General features: G+C 50.0%; 1 protein-coding gene across 1 annotated transcript in view; it reads left to right on the top strand.

Moving 5' to 3' along the window:
• The window catches only part of RBM6 (RNA binding motif protein 6), a 55587-nt gene extending 44784 nt beyond the window's left edge, over positions 1 to 10803 (top strand). Inside the window, exons 13-23 of the mRNA XM_026857311.1 lie at positions 184 to 226; positions 811 to 871; positions 1833 to 1924; positions 3008 to 3160; positions 4193 to 4282; positions 5074 to 5163; positions 5792 to 6061; positions 6647 to 6721; positions 7299 to 7396; positions 8625 to 8736; positions 10498 to 10803. Coding sequence (XP_026713112.1) covers positions 184 to 226; positions 811 to 871; positions 1833 to 1924; positions 3008 to 3160; positions 4193 to 4282; positions 5074 to 5163; positions 5792 to 6061; positions 6647 to 6721; positions 7299 to 7396; positions 8625 to 8736; positions 10498 to 10623 — 1210 coding nt within the window. The 3' untranslated portion in view covers positions 10624 to 10803. The remainder of the gene's footprint in view (positions 1 to 183; positions 227 to 810; positions 872 to 1832; positions 1925 to 3007; positions 3161 to 4192; positions 4283 to 5073; positions 5164 to 5791; positions 6062 to 6646; positions 6722 to 7298; positions 7397 to 8624; positions 8737 to 10497) is intronic.
• The last annotated feature ends 6949 nt before the right edge of the window (positions 10804 to 17752 follow it).

Raw genomic sequence — 17752 nt, 5'->3', positions numbered from 1 at the left:
TGTGGTCATAACTCTTGTGGTGACAGTGATCTGCAAAGTCTCTGTCTACTGGGACAGACACAATCCAGCGTGTGGCTAACAAAGATGGTCTTTCTGCCTTTATGGGTCCTGCTGATCATTTTGAATATACTGACATTAATGTGAAGCCAGACTGACATTAACCTGCAACCTTTATCTCAACAGGAATGACTATGGGGAGCATGGTGACAATTCCTACTATGGCCCGGTAGGTCTGCACAGCTTCCCTTCAGGTCACCAGAAAGGGAGGGAGCACTGGGGGTGATAGACTTGGCCTTGTTAGGCTTTTTCCCTTTGGGCTGCTGAAAGTTGAACATGCTTGAAGAGTAATGCTCAAGTATGCTCTTCACAGCTACTCTGCCCCTAACACTTATAATCTGCATAGAAGTGCAAGTCAGAGTGCAGATGCTGCTTGAGGGAGTTTGGGGCTGGATTACTCTCTACCATGCTTTTACAGAGTGACTTAACTGATGACTGATCTCAGTTCCCGGTGTCAATGTCTCTTCTCCCGGGGTGGTTACTAGACTGCAGGGCTCTTTGTACTGAACAGGCGGGAGGCTTTGGTACGGATTGCCATGAGCACCTCATTTAAAGATTTATGGAAGCTACAGAGGTCTTGTGCTTAGCAACACTGTCCATTGCTCTGTATGTGAAAAGCTATGTCTGCTTGTGCTCTATTTAGGGTAGCTAAATAAGCTGTTTTCCTGAACTTTGGGCCTGTGAGAGGGAGGAGAAGCAATATGATGTTTGTCAAAGAGTCTCTGATCTGTTTGTGTTGTTCAATTACTCCAGGGCAGAAGGGGCATGAGAGACAGGAGGGGTGGCGAATCACAGAGACGCACCAGAGCACAGTGTAAGTTAAGCTCTGCCTCACTCCTACTGTGGAGACTTTTCTTCCTTAAAAGGGCACTGACATGTAGAAATCAGCCCAAAAATATTTTTAAAGGCTAGGAGTAGGTTTGTTTGCTACACCCACTTCTGAGTTCCTTTGCCAACTTTGTTTAGTCACATTTTCCTATCTGATGATGTGTTTCTCTCTTACTGTGCAAAACTACGGGCAGATAAAGGAAACTTGCTGCGTGCTTTTCCTTGTTGTGGTAAACTGGTGGGATAAAATCAGCCTGGCAATTACGAGATGAGACGGAAGAAAATACACTTTATGCAGCAGTGCCAGTAGCTGGAAGAACATTCTTGATTGTTTTACTAACTTACATGTAGTATCGCTGAGCTCTGTCTAATAACACTTCAGAAAGGAGAAGCATTCCTCGTGTTATGGACGTACCCTTAAGGCCTTTGGCTTTTCCTGTAGAAACAGTTTGCTCCCCTTTTCCTTTCATTCACCCACGGGCGGAAGGGATGTGGGGAGTGCCATCACTTCAAGCAGCAGACTGTTTGAAAGAGCACAAATCTTCCTTGTTCACAGGGGTGGGTGGACACAGACCCTTTTACTCATTACCCCATTCTTAGGGAAATTACTGGATTTTGTGTCTTTGCTCGGGTCAACTGTTGTGGTCTAGTGATCTCAGCACAGCCCCTGTGAGTGTGTTTTGATATGGAAGTTTTGCCAGAGTCCCAAACCAGAAAAATTTGGTTTAGAAAGAGAATTTGAAAGCCTATCTCCCTTCTTGCTCCTTAAAAGAAAAGATGTAGATCAAGTGATATGAAGATACTCATACCTCTCTTGCCAGGAGAGAAAAATTCTTCTTTCCCACGCTTGATCCTTCCACCAGTGTAATATTTGCTCATGCTTTTGTTGTAAAATGCAAGTTCTGCCTTTGGAAGATTCTGGTGTTAACTCTTGTCTCTCTGTTCAGCTCCATCAGATGTGTCCACATACATTTATGATCCTGAAACTGGGAATTACTATGATCCCATAGCTGGGACATACTATGACCCCAGAACTCAGGTGAGTGCGTAGAAAGGAAGCTTTACACACAGCCTGTTCTTGGAAACTGCTCTTCTCTGGAGAGATTTTGCAGCTAGATCCTGAAGACAGGCTAGCACAGGGCAGTATAGAGGTTTCTCTCACTCAGTCTTCTGACCTGTATGAAGGGATACACGTTCTAAAATATCAACTTAATGAGAGGCTAGGAACCCATTGCCTGTGCGTTGAACCAGTTACTGTAGGTGCCTCTGGCCTCTGAAGCCCTGCCTCTGGAGGTCCCCTCTTCACTGAGTAGACATATGGGCAGAGCATCCTTGCTAGATTTTACTGAAGACATGTGATATGTGACTCTGTATTAAGAGACGGATAACAGAGCTCAGTTTTCATCTGTGGTCTCTTTGCTCCCCGACCCCAGCCAACAACAGTTACATGGTGTAATGGTTTAAGCCCTGCCGGGGCTGGAGAACATGTTGCTGTTGCCCTTCCCCCACCCGCAGCTGGTCGGGCTGGCAGTGAGGCACAAACCCCGGGGTAAAATAAGAAGAAATTTGATACAACAGTGTGATAAAACAATCTGAACAACAACAGTAGCAATGATAACAACAATAAACAGCAATAATAGTGAACAAGACAAACGATATACAGAGAAATACTGCTAAATGGTCACAGAACAGGTTCCCGCCATCAAGCCCACCAAAGAGCAAGTAAAAAGGTTCCACCCCTGGACCTGATGCCAGCATGGCATGAATAACCCGGCTGGAGATTCCTTCCCCCTCTCTCTCTGCTGGGGAAACCTAACCCTATCCTAGCCGAACCAGGACACAATGATGCTAAAAAAGCGCCATCAGCAGATGTTCTCTGGGACTATCATCTTGGTTTTGTGCTACTGGAGATGTTCATATTCTGGGCGAGCAGGGCAGTGCTCTGATGACCTGGCTGTGGTAGACTGTCTTCTGCCCCAGCAGAGTTCTGAAGCCTTTGCCCTCAGCTGCCTGAGGCTCTGCTGTCCCTTCTTACTGGGCTGGTCTCCCCAGCCTAAGGCCAGTAAACCTGATAAGGAGATTGCAGGGGTTTGACTAAGTCTGTTCTAAATGCCTCTTTCAGAGAGAAGTCACGATAGATCGAGAAGCCTGCTCATCACCTACAGAGAGCAGAAGGCGGAGGCATGGGAGCCAAGAACGGACAAATGAAAGGAAGGAGCCACACAGCAGGGACAATAGGGACAAAAAGGAGAAAGGGAAAAGTACTTCGGCTAAGGTAAATCCCTCAGGCATCAGAATGATCAGAGATCTGAAGCCAGGAGGCTGAGATAAGAGAGGTCAGAAAATAGAGAGTAATTTATAGAGAATTCGAAAGGGGAGAGACGGTGAGAGAAGACGATGAAATACATGGGGTCAGCAGCAGGCCAGGAACATGGTGGTTGTCCAGCCAGGTGGGAGTAAGTTCCTGAATTTTTTTCTCTTGTGACATTAAGTCAGGGCTTCTCATCCCTTCCTTATCATAAAGGATTCAGAAACATTCAGGTAACTGAGACATGCATTTCACTCCCACTGCTGAAAGCACACAGCTATTGTAATAGAGCCAACAATAAAATAGCTGAGAAGTTTAAACTTACCAAATCAGATAATAACAGAGACTGAGCTCTCTCCTAACTGTAGTTTCTGCCCCCTGCAAACATCACAGACAGGCAGAAAGATGAGGCAGGCAGTGAAGATGGACTGCAAAGGTGAACTGAGCTCAAATGCAGATACAGCCTGTGTGGTCCCCTCAGAGCTCCAGCTGTGGGACAGTGCCCTTCAGTGCTGCTGCCAGAGAGCAAACAGTGTCTCCCCAGTGTGGGAGCTGCTGGTTGGGAGTAGCTCCCCAAAGTGATGTTTGAGCACAGCCCAGTGCTGTGATACTGACTGGGCCTGAGGAATGCCTGGAGAATTGATAGAAGTGATTTAGCCATGAATGCAGAAAACTTTGTTTTCTTCTATGCCTTTCAGTCTGGATATGCTCTGTGGCATGACCTGTCCTGGGCAGTTGGGACCCAAGGGGTGTAATTGTCCCAGAGGCCAGCCAAGGAGTCTCCATGGTACGGAGAATGTCTACTTTCAGGATCACTAACCTAGGGGAAACACGGTCTTGTCTGAGTGGAGGATGGAAGCACCTCCAGTAGAATTCTTCCCATCATTTCTCCTGGCTGCCCAGTTTCTGTGGATGCTCAGAAGTAGCTTCTTGGTTGCTCTGTGCACTTTATGACCCCTGTGCTGTTGATGGCCTAATGCCCCATCTTGTTTTTTTCAGAATGAGCCTGGAGAAGAGAGGTTCTTTGCAGAGGATGTCTTCAAAAAGCCATTGCCTCCCTCTGTGAAAAAGGATGAGAGTGCAGGCCCAGTAAGTTGTTGCACAGCTTACACTGTCTTACACTTCTTACACTGTCTTCCACAGTCAAACAGGAGTAGCTAACAAACCGCTAAATTAGAGCATGTCCAGGGCTTCAGACTAGTTCTCTGTAAAGCAAGTGGATGTGAAGCCTCACCCCAGCCTACTCTGTGCTGCTGAGCATACAAGTGAGCATCGCAGGCTCATCCTGTTGCAGTATTGGGTGACTGTAGTCTCTGGTGTTGTGTGTCCAGTGTAAGGAAGATCCCGAAAACACCACCATCCTTGTTGAGCCTGACCATATATTGTGCCACAGACACAGCAGCGAAAATGGGTGTCATCCTTTCCCCTCCCCTAAGTACTTGTGCTTAGTCTCACCTCTCACAGGCAAGCAGGACTGTAACTCTTCCTGGAGTGGTGGGTTTCTCTGCTCCCATGCTGGCTGGCTATGGGGGTGGCTTTGTGCCTGGTCCCCATGTCCATTGTGCACACACAGATGTGTCCAAGTGTGACCTGGCCCTGCCCCAGTTTCTTCACTGGTCTGAGGCACAGCTGGAGCTGGTGTCAGCACCACAGTCCAGCCACTTGGGACAGCATGGTGAGCTGCTGCAGCTGTCCCTGAAACCAAGGGCATAGCTCCAGGAAAGCTGTGAATTCCCCAGAACAGGAATGTCTCCCACCAAAAACACCACCTCATTTCTGCCAACTGCCTGGTTTCCTTGGAGGCCTGTTTAAATGAGTGTTTAGCTGTTGTGTACACTGAGTCCATGCTATGGTGGTCTTAACACCTCATCTTGTTTCAGAATGAGACTGGAGAGGAAAAGTTCTCTGCAGAAGACGTCTTTAAAAAACCATTACCTCCCTCTGTGAAAAAGGATGAGAGTGCAGCCCCTGTAAGTGCCTTCATAGGATTTGGTTTTGCCTTGTTTGGGCCTGGGTACAGTGCTAGAGAGGCTCACCAGAACCTGGCCATCACCTTGGATGGCAGAGCTGCCAGCTTCTCATGCCAGAGGAGGGACCATTGGAGATGGAATAGTGAAGGTAGTTCGGTTTATAACTCTGAGCTTGTTTGTGTGCTTCTAGCATGGGGAAATTTAATACCTGCATTTAAGCCATGTCTTCTCACTGAAGCAGTCCTCAGGCAGAAAACTTCCAGCCGCCTCCAGATTAAGGAAGGCCAAACCTCACTGATCTCCATTGCTAGAGGAAGTGACTGACAGCAACTCCCTGCCAAATAGCTGCTACTTCAGTCAGCTTGTGCTTAGGTGTGTGGCAGGTTGGGAAAGCCTGGCACCAAGGCACAGCCTGTCTAGAGAACAGAAAGGTTTCTGCCCTGTGGTGTTTAAGTGCTGGTCAGCCAGCTTCTTTCCATTCCCGGTCTGTGCTGCTGGGATGCTGCTCTCAGACTCTTGGGAATGGAGACAGAAGTTGTGGGGAGATTGGTTGGGGAGAAGCAGATCCCTACATGACAGGGCAGGCTTGATGTTACAGATTGTCACACTTTTCTGCCCCTTCCCTCAGCCCAAGGTGGTGAACCCTCTGATAGGACTTCTGGGAGAGTATGGAGGAGACAGTGACAATGAAGAGGAGGAGGAAGAGGAGGAGCAGTCACAGGCTCAGTGGCTGCCGCCTCCCCACCCCCCAGCACAACGCGAGGAGCAGCCGAGGAAGGCCAAGGCCAGTGATGACAAGCTGACCGACTGGAACAAGCTGGCCTGCTTGCTGTGCAGGAGGCAGTTTCCCAACAAGGAAGTACTCATCAAGCACCAGCAGCTTTCCAACCTGCACAAGGTGTGGGGGAGCTGGTGGCTGGGGGGCTGTGTGTGTGCTGCAAGCTGCCTTCGGCTGAACGGCTCTGGGATCTGCACGGGAGAAATGCAGCGGTTGGGTGGGAAGAGCAGTGATGGATTTTCACAGTAGCAGGCAAAGTGCCCGTCCAAGCTGTGTTCAAAGCATTGTGTGAGCTGCTTGTTCCTACAACAGGAGTGCTATAACATCAAGGTGTGACTTTCTAAGCTGTAACGAAGATAGTTAAGGCTTGGAGAGAGTGGGGTGCTGGCACACACAAGTGCGGTAGCAGTAAGAACTTAGCACATGCCCCCCCCCATGTTCTGTGCTGTCTCTGAGCTCTTGCTTCTAGGAGGCCCAAACTGCGTGCAGGTTAAAATAAGACTGGTTGTCTTCCTTACTGTGGAGAGGAAGGGCTCCTGGCCTCTGTGGGGGAGCAGGTACTCTGGGCTGCAGGAGAAGCTGCTGCACCTGGTGTAGTGCAGGTGCAAGAGCGTGCTGCTTTATCTGTGCTCCTTATGGGTGGAGCAGCTGACCCTCACAGCTTGTATTTTTTGCTGACACTGTCCACTGTTTTCCTCCTTCCAGCAAAACCTGGAGATACATATGAAGATCAAACGATCTGAGCAGGAACTGGCGTATTTGGAGAAGAGAGAGCGTGAGGTGGGTTGGTGGTGGTGGGCAGATGTGTTTGTGGGTCTGCACTAGGGGGATGTTGGTTGCAGGCAGACCCTCCACCTATGCACCTGTATCTGCAGCCATTACATGCCTCTCAGAGGGTCTTAGACTGAACTGTGGGCACACTCTGCACTTGGACTTGTAGATAGTGCTGTGACTTCTAAGGTCTTCCTCTTCCCAGAAGCTCCCAGAGTGTGGTTCTGTTGTCCTGCAAGCTAATGGTGGGCTCTGGGCTAAGTGAGACCCAAATTTCCATCTAAAACTGGTGTGGTGTGTGGGTCTAGGAATGAGAGAGCTGTAACTGTCCGTTGTTTGGAAGGTAGCAGAGCTGCTCCAAGTGCCATAGCTGGAAGGCTGCAACCACAGGTCTGTGTCAGCCCAACAGATGCTGTCAGGACAGAATAAGTGGATTGTGGGTCCTAGAAATATTCAGTGTTTGTGGGTCCCTAGGACAGATTTCCAGCTAGCTGAGGATGAGATAGACTTGGCTGCAGAGCAGTCTCCTGTGGAGTATTGAATACTGCATAGCTCCTGTACTTACTTTATTCTTTCTGTTATGAAGGGGAGATATAAAGACAAAGGAAATGACCGGAGAGAGAATTTCCAGCAGATGGATTCACCAGAGAGGAAACGACTCAGATACGACCGGGACTCAGAGAGGTAATGGCTGCTCTTGGTTAGGTCTCTGGGGCTGCTGATGCCAGGATGGCGCGTGTGCTGCTGGTGCACCAGGGCCAGGAATCAGCCGGAGGTAGATCTGCAAGAGTAACAGCCAGACAGGCTGTGATTCTTATGGGTAGATTTCCCCAAAGTGTGAGCCTGTCGTGCTGCAGGACATCTCAGAGAGGGCAAGAGAAGGCCAAGGGTGCAGGAAACCAGGGTTTAGGGGAGAGCAGAGAGAAGCTGCCTGGTGCTGGAGGTGTGAGATGGGGAGTTTGAGTGTGCCTGGCCAGGCACAGGCAGTGGAATGCAGACTGTTCCCATCCACCCCGTCCTTAAGGCACTTGCTGTCCTCCTGTCCTGGCATCTAGCCACTGAAAGAAAGAGCAAAGCTGCGTTTCATCTGTTCCACTGACTCAGAGGAACACTAGGAGCTGTTTCCATCTCATTCAGAGTAGGTGGAGGAAGAAAGTGCGTGCTGTGCAGAGCTCTCGAAAGGCCTGCCTGCTGCAAGCTCGCGTGTTCAGTGGGCTGAGGAGCTGCTAGGCATGTGTGGAAGACAACTGATTATGTGCCTGATCCCTTCTGGTCCAGCACCCCAGAAGGATACCTTTCCTCTGTTTTTGCAGTTTAAAAATCCACATCTTCTCTTTCCTATGTTTTCCTGTAATAGCTGTGGATAAACTAAAGCAGTTTGTGTGCAGTGTCATCAGCAGCCAGAAAGCAGAACTTGCCTGAAGGAAGCTATTTTTTGTGCTGAGCGGTTTTTCAAAACTGTGGGGTTTGGTTAATGATCTTGGATGAGTAATGACCAGGTGGGAGAAAGGGTGTCTGACATCTGTTGAGCAAAATGACCACAGCACTGGGAGAAAACAAAGATCTAACAGAACATCAGGGATTAGACTTCACTTTCTAGCTCTTGCTAAAATTTGAATTGAGAAACACAAGCACAGAATGCTCCTGGCTTGCTTATACCATAAATGTTTTGGAGCCTGAGCTCATTTCCTGTGCCCTGGTGTATTTTCCCCTGAGGTGGGACAAGGATTTATGCGGTCAAAGGTGTCTGAGGCCTTCACACAGAATCCACAGAGTTGGTTTCCTTGGGCGGTGTGCTTCCTGCAAGCAGCTTGGATATCCCTCAGGAGAAGGTGCTGTTAGCAGAGCTAAAATCCGTGGTATGTGTTTGAAGCATTGCAAAACATGACAATTGATTCTGCCTCTTCTGCAGTGACTATGACCCAAGGATTGATAGTAACAACAAAGGGAACCGAATGTTGCAGTCCACGGGATGGAAGAAGGGCTTTGGCCACAACCAGCAGGGCACAACATCACCAATGGAGGTGAGTCTTCCCTTCCTTTCAAAACACATCCCTGTCCTGCAGCTGGTAATGTCCCCCAAGCCAGCTGGAGGGAGTTCCCAGCTGGAACAAGAGTCAGGCTGCAAGTCTCGGCGCCCACTTGATGAAATAATACGTGTACGCTAATTAACTTTGTAGGCTGGGAGGGGCTGCAAGTATGTTGGTGGTGGGAAAAGGTTAGAATTTATATGGATCTGGAGGGGCTGAGAATAGAGTAGCAGTGAGTAGGGAGGGTGTGAACGTCTGATTAATACCTGCCCACTGGGGTTTGAGCAGGTCACCAGCTCAGTGCTGTGCAGCCATGTGAGCTGGGGGTAAAGGTGACCCTGCTCCAGAGAGGTGTGACTGCAGCCAAAGCCACGGGGCACGTGAGGCAGTTTGTCTGCTCTGCTTGTGAGGCTCTCGCTGCCGTTCTGGACTCTGGACTTCGGAAGGGAATACTGGGGTAACTGTCTGATGAGGAGCAGAGTCCCCATCAGGGGGCTTCTGGGATAGGCAGGGTTGGGTAGATCCTGCCTTCTGGGACAGACTGATCTCCCAGTGACCTTAATTTGCTGCAGAGGGTTTATCTGACAAGCGGCCTGGGGCAGGGACAGCTCTCCCTTGCCCAGGGGCACGTGAGCAGCTGTGCCTTTGCGGCTGCCGTCACTTGGTCACTTGTGGTGCAGGTTTGTTGCCTGGCTGCCTGGTGTCGGTGCCTCGCCGAGGGGCAGGCGGCTTGCAGCGCAGCTCACGTTGCGACATTCAGCTTGTAGTCGAGTATATCATTAAAAGCAAATATTTGAGGCTTCTTGACGTGTGTTTGCTTGAGCCCACACACACAAGGCAAGATTTCCTCTTCAGTGCAGACAGCCGGAACCAGCCCCAGCTGTTGCTCAGTCCTCATGGAGAGTTTCTTGTGGCCATAAAATGAGCTTTGTCAAAGAGCCAGCTCCAGCCATGCGCTCTGGGAGGTCTGACCTCTGACCAGGGCTCCATGGACTGGATGGGGGAGCTGACTGCAAAGCACGGCCCTTGCACAATTCCTATAAAGGCCTCACAGAAGAGCCCTAGAGATGGGCTTTCTTCTTGCTTCCAAGTCATGCTGGGCAAAGCCATGTGCCCACTTCAGTCCCACAGGACTTTGATCTCTCAGCCTAATTGATGACATCTCTGGTGTTCAGTAAGTCGGACTTAAAAGCAAGAGAAACTTTCAGCCTTGGGCCTGCTCTCCTGGGTTAACTCTAGGCAGGTATTATTGAATAATTGAGATGCTGGCTGCAAAAGCCAGTCGTTAAAAACTGGTTGAAATTCAAAGTGAGCTACCAGAGCCCACGGGAACTCTATTAGAGGAGAGAACAGCTGAGCTTGTGCAAATGCAGGCTAACTGCAAACAGCTCCCCGGGAGCCCAGCTCTCTTGCTGGCACTTTCCTTTGCTGTGTTTTGATCCCTGCTCGCACACAGCTGCCTCTCGCCTGCCAGTGCTGCCTGTTTTGGCTGCCCGCTCCCAGCCCACCGTATGCTCGTGTTAGTCTGTGGTTTGATTCTCGCTGGGCATTTGCTGACTGTGTTTCCGTGGCCTGCAAAGCGACAATAGTTTTTCCTGAACAGCTTTTGGAGGAACACAGTACACTTGCTGTTCCTTCTCTCCTGGATCCACACAGGAGCAGTCAGCTGTCCCAAAGCAACCCAGGGGAAGCTTTTTCTTTATGGGCAGCCAGCAAAGAGGAGAAATCACTAATACAAGCTGTGTCTGTTTTCAGGCAGAAAATAGGAAGAAGGGCCCTGGCCTGGGGGCCCAAGGGAAGCCCAGCAAGAGGCAGTCCAGCGAGACCTACCGTGATGCTGTCAGGAGGGTCATGTTTGCCCGCTATAAGGAACTTGAGTGAATGGTGGAGAAAACCCCAAGCCCATCTCTCCCCATCTCTGTCTTTTTCTCTCTGTGTCATGTTCTTCTGGGGGTTTGGTCTTTTTTTTTTTTTTTTTTTTTTTTTTTTTTTTTTTTTTTTTTTTGAAATTGTTACAGGTTTTGCTGCTAGAATTTTTTTAATAAAACTGAAAATTTGTCAGTGCTTGTCTCTTGCCTGAAATGGTATGTTTTAAAAGCATGTGATGCTTTGGAAGATTCCCATCATGTTTTGCTTTCTGCTGATGAGGTCCTTGGGAGTCGCAACCATGGCAGTGGGGCTGCGACAGGTTTGGTCACTTGGTGGCCCTGCCCAGCATTGCCACTGTCCTGCAGTGTGTTCCCTGCCAGCTGAGGGATGGGTGCCCCTGGTGCTGTGTACTCACAGGCCAGAGTGTGAGCTGGGAGCAGGGGATGGCCCCAAGGCCTGGGGTGACCAATGTGGGATTCATCCTGGCAGTTAGCAAGAGCTCAGTGGCTAAAGGTGGGGTCTCACTGGGTGGCATCTGGGCTTCCCAACCAGGGCAGAGCCCTCCCCTTCCTGCCCACAGAACCCAGGGAGTGCTGGGTCATCAGACAGTGTTGGGGACCCTCATGGGGATGCGGCCATGCTGGGCCAGGGTGCCAGGGCTGTGTAGTGGCCTGCAAGGGACTCCCTCTGTCAGAGGAGAAGCCACGCTGAGCAAGTGCTGCCTGTGCAGCGCCAGGAGGTGCAGGGGCAGCTCCTGGGCAAGGATGTGGAACGGGACGGGTTGGCTGAAGCACAGTGTGTGTGTGTGAGCATGGCAGGGACTACGGGTGACAAGGCTGAGTGTGGCCTGTATGGAGAAGGATGATGCTGATGGTGGCAGCCAGTGGGAGCAGGTTCACTGCCTGATGAGAGAGAGAACAGCAGAATTTGGAGATGAAGGGCCACCTGCAACAGCTAACTACTCCTCAAGGCAGCAGAAGACCTGTCCAAGCTGCATTTCCTTGTCTCCAACACAGGCAGCCCCAGAGGACTGGGGGGCCCTTGCTCACTGGCACCCCAGTCCTTGGTGCTGCACCCAGCGATGGTGGAGGTGGGGACGACCATTGCGGTGCTGGTGAGTACATGGGTGTGAGGAGGGGGAACACCTGTGCTCAGGGCAAGTCGTATTGTTTAGCAAGGGTCTGTAACAGCCCCCTCCTGCCAGGGAGCCCCTCCGTGTCTGGTCTAGGGGCTCCTGTGCAAACTGGGGGAGAGGAGCTGCTCAAGAAACTTGCTTTAGAGAACCATGTGAAAGTTCAAATGGAGGAAGGGTCACTTCCATGCTTGTGAGTTGAAGCAAAGACACTTGGGGACCACATGGCACAACTAGTGGCCAGGAGCGGCTTGCCTGGGTCTGTAGATTTGGGAAGCTCTGGGTAATGACAATAATGGTGCTTTTAATGGGCATATGGCTGATAACTCCAAAACCACAGGACCCCAATAGCTCTGTTAGTGTGGAAATAGTGAGGAATTACTGCAAACTAGAGCTTGAGTAATGCAAAAATCTCAGAGTAGCAACCCTTCGCACTCTTCAGTGATCTCCACATGAAGGTGAAGAATTTGGAAAAACATGCAGAAGGAGGCCCTGACTGTAACGGAGGTCTGCAGCCTGGGCAGCAAGCCAGGCCGTCGGTCCTCGTGGGAGTCCCAGGCATGCGGGGGAAGGACGAGGAACACGATGGGCTCCCGGGGATGAACTTCCTAAAAGGGAGCAGTCGCGGTGGTGCAAGGTCTGGAAGAGCAAGCTGGTGCTCTCGAGTCTGGAAATTATTCACACAGAAAGGGGAAAGAAGCATGACTGCAATGGGACATCAGCAGCAGCAGCACTGGAGGGAAGTGGGGAATCTGGGAGCAGATCAGTAGCTGCTGCACAAGCTGTCCTGCACCCGGGTGTACTGGGCACCTGTGTCTGCCAAAAAGGAGCACCCACAGACTGTCATTCCCAAACGAAATAGGAGGGAGCCTTAACAACCACCAACTGCAGGAACCCTTTATCTGATTTTATTAATTTGCTAAGTGGGTACATTAATCTTAGTGAAAAACCTGTTAACGAGTGATGATACGTAATTAATTAAAAGAAAATAAACCAGACAAATGTAAGAGCAGCTTCCTTTGGACAGATGGACCTCACTAAATAATGTATGTTCCTTGGCTTAGCTTTGCCTTTGCTTGCTTGCTCGCTTGTAGTCGGCATGATGTGCATATGTGAAAGGAGAGGCAGCACAGCACTGCTGTGTAGGCCAACTGCCAGGGCTCAAGTCGGGAAGAAGAGAGGAGCAGGGACTGACTGAAGTGAAAAGAGGGGGGAAAAAAACCGCCCAACCTCTAATTGCATCTGTCTCCAACCAAGAGAAATCCTTTTTCTCTCACTGGAGATAGGTCTACCTCCCATTAGTTACATTAATCATAGAAATACTTGATTTGTTGGCTTTCCTTATTTTATGGATCCTAGTAAATGGTTATGGGAAATCACAAATATTGCTTATGGCTTAAGATGTTGGAACAATACCATGTTACTAAGAGAAGTGTGGGATTTCAAGGGGATGTGCTGTGTGTGGCCTGAAAACGCCACTTGCCCAGACTGGAGAGAGTATCCCAGTACAGCTCATGGAAAATCAAGGTAATCCCTGCATTTGATACTGGATTAATTCCTCTGGATTCCCATTCCCTAAGGTAACCCAGCGGGTGCCTCTGTGTATTCCCTTGAAGATCTGCATGTGTATGTAAGGTGTGAACATACATACATAGGCCTGGTGTCCGCCCCTGTTGTGCATGAGCCAGGGGATATCCAGGATTAGGGAATGCGAAGGAGCCTCCACTGGGACTGGGATGAAGTGACTACAACAAGGTTGTTAATGAACTAGAACAGATAAATAGAGTGAGAAGCTAAAAGCATTAAAAAGAAGCACTAAGCCAGAAAACGTCATATTCTCTTAAGGAAACAGCAGTATAGGTGGTGATGCAGAAACCTTGACTATTTATCATTGGTATAGTGGTTCTGATGTCTAATATTTTTTAAAGGATGGTCACCTAAAGCCACAGCTGTGTCGGACCTATCTTTACATCTTATAATTACTTTGTTTGTATTTCAAAGATAATTCACAACTGTGCTAGTGCTGTTGCCATGTTCAGCACGTTGCCTTGCGTGCCATCCTGTGGTGATGGGTATGACTGAAGATTACAATTATTTTTAGTTTGGGGATTAAAATTACAATTACAAAGGTTAAAATTACTTTTATTTTTTGGAAGGTCCTGATGAGAGTACTAGAACAGGTCACAAGGTAAGTCTTGTGTTGGAGCAGTTGATTGGCATGGAGACTATTCACAGGAGGAGGACTGGGGTGATCTGTAACCAGTACTAAGGTTGGTACAAATGGAAGTGTGTGTGCAAGGAGCCCTGGGAAGAAAAGGCAGAACAAGGGGTTGAAAAAGGTGGCCTGTATGGGTAAGGAAGGACACTGCCCCTGGGACACGGCTGCTGGCAGCACTGGTGCCAGGCTGTGCTCAGCCCAGGGATGTTTTTAGGAACAGGCAGTAGGAGCCATAGACTTCATGTTGGCCAGTTTGGTGGAGACCAAAGGGGGGGTTAAGTCCACCGTTTAGAGGGTGGGAGGCATAAGCAGGGCATTTCCACCTGAACCCTTGCCCAAGGGAGGGTCCATCTCTGAGCTCCGTCAGCCACAAAGGCTGGTATGCAGGAGGCTGCTTCGGACATCTGAGAGCCTCTGGAGCAAGAGCTGCTTTTCCCCGCTTTCCCAATGTAAAGCAAGTAGGTAGTCTTTAATTTCTAATATTTATTTATATCAATACAGCAGTGATTCAGGACCTTATAAGTGGAACATAAGAGTTGTGCTTTCTAAAACAAAGAAAACAGCAAGGTGGGATGAGGGAAGCGTTTATAAGGGGAAAGAGAAAGAAACCAGTGAATGTGCTTCTGCCCACAGCAGTAACCTGCTTTGAGGATAGAAGAGGTGCAGCTGGAAAGAGGATGGGGCTGGGGATGCCTCTCAGCTCTAGCACAGCCAGGAAAAGACACAGACAAGTTGTCCTTCTGCAAGGTGGGAGCAAGACTTTTCTGCTGTGGGTTGAATAAAACAAGCACGCTTTATCTCAGCTGTGGTCCTCTCCAGCTTCCATGCCAAAGAGCAGAAGTGACACAACCTTTATCTAATGTGTAGTTCCTGCTCAGCTCCCCCCATGGACCTCCACAGCACGGGGAGCATGGGCTGCAGGGAGCAGAGCAAGTTGGCAGTGGCAGACACTCTGCAGTGAAAATATACTGTGGGGCTGTTTCCCTCTGCAGCGTGGCACAGTATGGCATAGAAAAATATCACATCCCTACAGCCCAGGCACACCCACTCCATCAACAGTGGCATTTAACCCCCTGTTTTTCTCAGAGGCAAAACCTGATGCTCCAGAAATTGGGTTTCTACCACTCAGCTGCAAGTGAACTAGAAAAACCCAGCCCCCCCGGGGATTTCTTGCTTAATACTACAAGTGCAGCTACTGCTGGCCATCAGGGGCACTGCACACTTGTACAGGTACGGCTGGACTTGGCACTCAGGCACATCCTCAACAGGCAAAGCTCTGCCAAGACACCCCCAAAAGCACAGGCCACCAGAAAGCCGAATATGAGTGGGCTACCGTTCTTCTACTGAAGAATCTTTAGGAGTGAATACATTGCAATTAGCCATTTTTTTTATGTCTTTCAAACAAATCCATAGGCCTTCTCTTCATTTGAAATGAAAGAGAAGAGTAATAAAAATTTGTACATGCCTCTAGTTAAATATGGGAAGATACCAGATGAGTAACATGAACAATTTTACTCGTTTAATGTTTTAAGGCAAGAGGAACAGGACTTAAGTGTTCAGAGGAAGTTGTTCAAATCATGCCCTCATTTTAATGTAGGTAATATAGTTCTGTATATTTATGCATATACATACAAGAAACACTATTCTATTCTTTGTTCCTTGCATGGGAGACATTATGCTTTCAAATGTCAACAAGTAATATCTTTGTGAAACTGAACTTTCATGGACTTCCAACTAGTAGAACAAAGATTCAAAGGAAGATGAATGACACTATAGTAAGTCGCATAACAACCAGAACAGCCGAGATAAGCACAGACACAAGCCCTTGTCCAAATACTAAGTGGATCGTTTTTGCCAGCGCATTTGGAAGGGGTTATGGTTTGGCCAAGCTGCTGCTGGTGTGTGTGTGTGGAAGGGGCTGAATGGGACAAGATGGCAGCATGCTGACCCCCAGCAGTGCCCCTCACTTGGGTAAGACAGTGCTGGGCCAGGGAATTAACACCACAAAAAAAAAAAGCTTCCCTACAGCAACAGGCAGATGAGAGGACACACGCCTTCCACACTAACCTCCCAGTGCTCCAAGTCTGCCATGTGTGCTCAGGGTCCTGATGCTGTGACACATCCCTTGACGCTCGCTCTGGACCACCCTGGGCATGGCGTTGTCCACCGACTCGTGCTGCTGCTTCCTTCCCTGGCACCTGCTTCCCTCCTCCCTTGGAGAGCCACACGTGCTGCTGGAAGGAGAATAAGTTGTGCTGGTTACTCCCAGCAGAGAATAAAAGGCATCAGTAGTTGGTAGGACAAGAGGTTTTAAACAAAAAGAGGGTAGATTCAGACTAGATAAAAGGAAGAAATTTACCATGAGGGTAGTGATACACTGGCTCAGGTTGCCCAGAGAGGTGGTAGATTCCCCATTCCCAGAAACTTTCAGAGTCAGGTTGAACAGGGCTCTGAGCAACCTGATGTAGTTGAAGATGCCCCTGCCTGCTCATTGCAGAGGGGTTGGACTAGATGACCTTTAAAGGTCCCTTCCAAGCCTATGATTCTATAGCATTTCCAGTCACAGGGGGAGGATTTACAACTTGCTCTCGATTGTGCTGGCACATATCCAGTGTCTGCTTCTTGCACTGGGACCCACAGAGCTGTCCCCATCCCCGGATCAGCAGCACAGAGACCAGCCCAGCTGTGCACAGCGCTGCCCCAAGCATTTCTCCTCACCTCCCGGGGCACGGCTCTGTTCCACACACGTGTTGCTCAGCCCCTTTGCAGCCTGGAGGAGGCCAGTCCCGTCTGGCGGTTGAAGTGCACCTCACTGCCCTGCGGAGCGCTTGGGTGTGCCGCAAGGAAGCTGGGGAATGGGAGCGTTACACCCCCGGGGGACAGAGACATCCCACACCATGGAAGGATGGGCTGGTCCAGGAATGGCAGAGAGCTGGGTAACAGCGTGATGTTCACTCCCTGGGCCCACATCCAGTCATCACCTTACGAATGCAGCTGTTGAAGACAACCCTGGTGAGCAGCTCCTGTGCTGCAGGGTGCCCATCACACACATCACTTGACAGCACACCATACCGGGCTTGTTCCGGAGGGAAGGAGAAGATCAGCCTGAGGAGCTGCAGTGCCCGTGCTGGGATGGTTTGGATTCCCATCGAGGAGGGGCAGCAAGAGCAGGGTCACCCCAGGGCAGGGTGTGCCCTCGCCCACCAGGGTACAGTCCCACTGACCAGGGCAGGAGTGACAGGTCCCATCAACAAGTTGGTGACAAAACTGCCTGTAACACTGGTCTGACACCCAGCCAGGAGCCAGGGCTGCCTACATCAACCTGAAGTCCCTCCAGGAGAGCAGTCGACCTGCAGCACATCTTGGGAAAGTGCTGAGAACCCAGGCCTGGGCTTAAATAGAGCCCCCAGCACAGCAGGCAGCAGGCAGGTGGGGGGCCCACCTGAGGCCAGTGAGTGCCCCCAGGGCTCCCACACCCTCCCTGGCCCCGCTGGGGTCTCAGACAGCTCTCTTGGTCCTTCCTATTGCTGGGGCTTAGGAGAGGGGCCCAACAGCTCTCCGGGCGTGGGGCGGTTACACATCAAGGTCCCTCTTCTCCAAAGCACTGAGGCGTGCCTGCTCCAGCATGTTAATTTGGCTCAGGGGTGCGCTTCTGAAACTGATCTCCCAGCTTTTCCCACTTTACTACTCTTTGGATTGCGTCCTGGAGCAGTTCTGGAGAGCTCAGGCCTGGGAGTGGGTCAGCTGGATTCCTTTCAGATGAAACCAAACCAAGCGTGCTCCAGGCGTGC

Source organism: Athene cunicularia (genome assembly GCF_003259725.1).
Source record: "Athene cunicularia isolate RWA chromosome 12 unlocalized genomic scaffold, athCun1 chr12_part1, whole genome shotgun sequence".
Lineage (NCBI taxonomy): Eukaryota > Metazoa > Chordata > Aves > Strigiformes > Strigidae > Athene > Athene cunicularia.
This window is presented reverse-complemented; position numbering and strand designations above follow the sequence as displayed.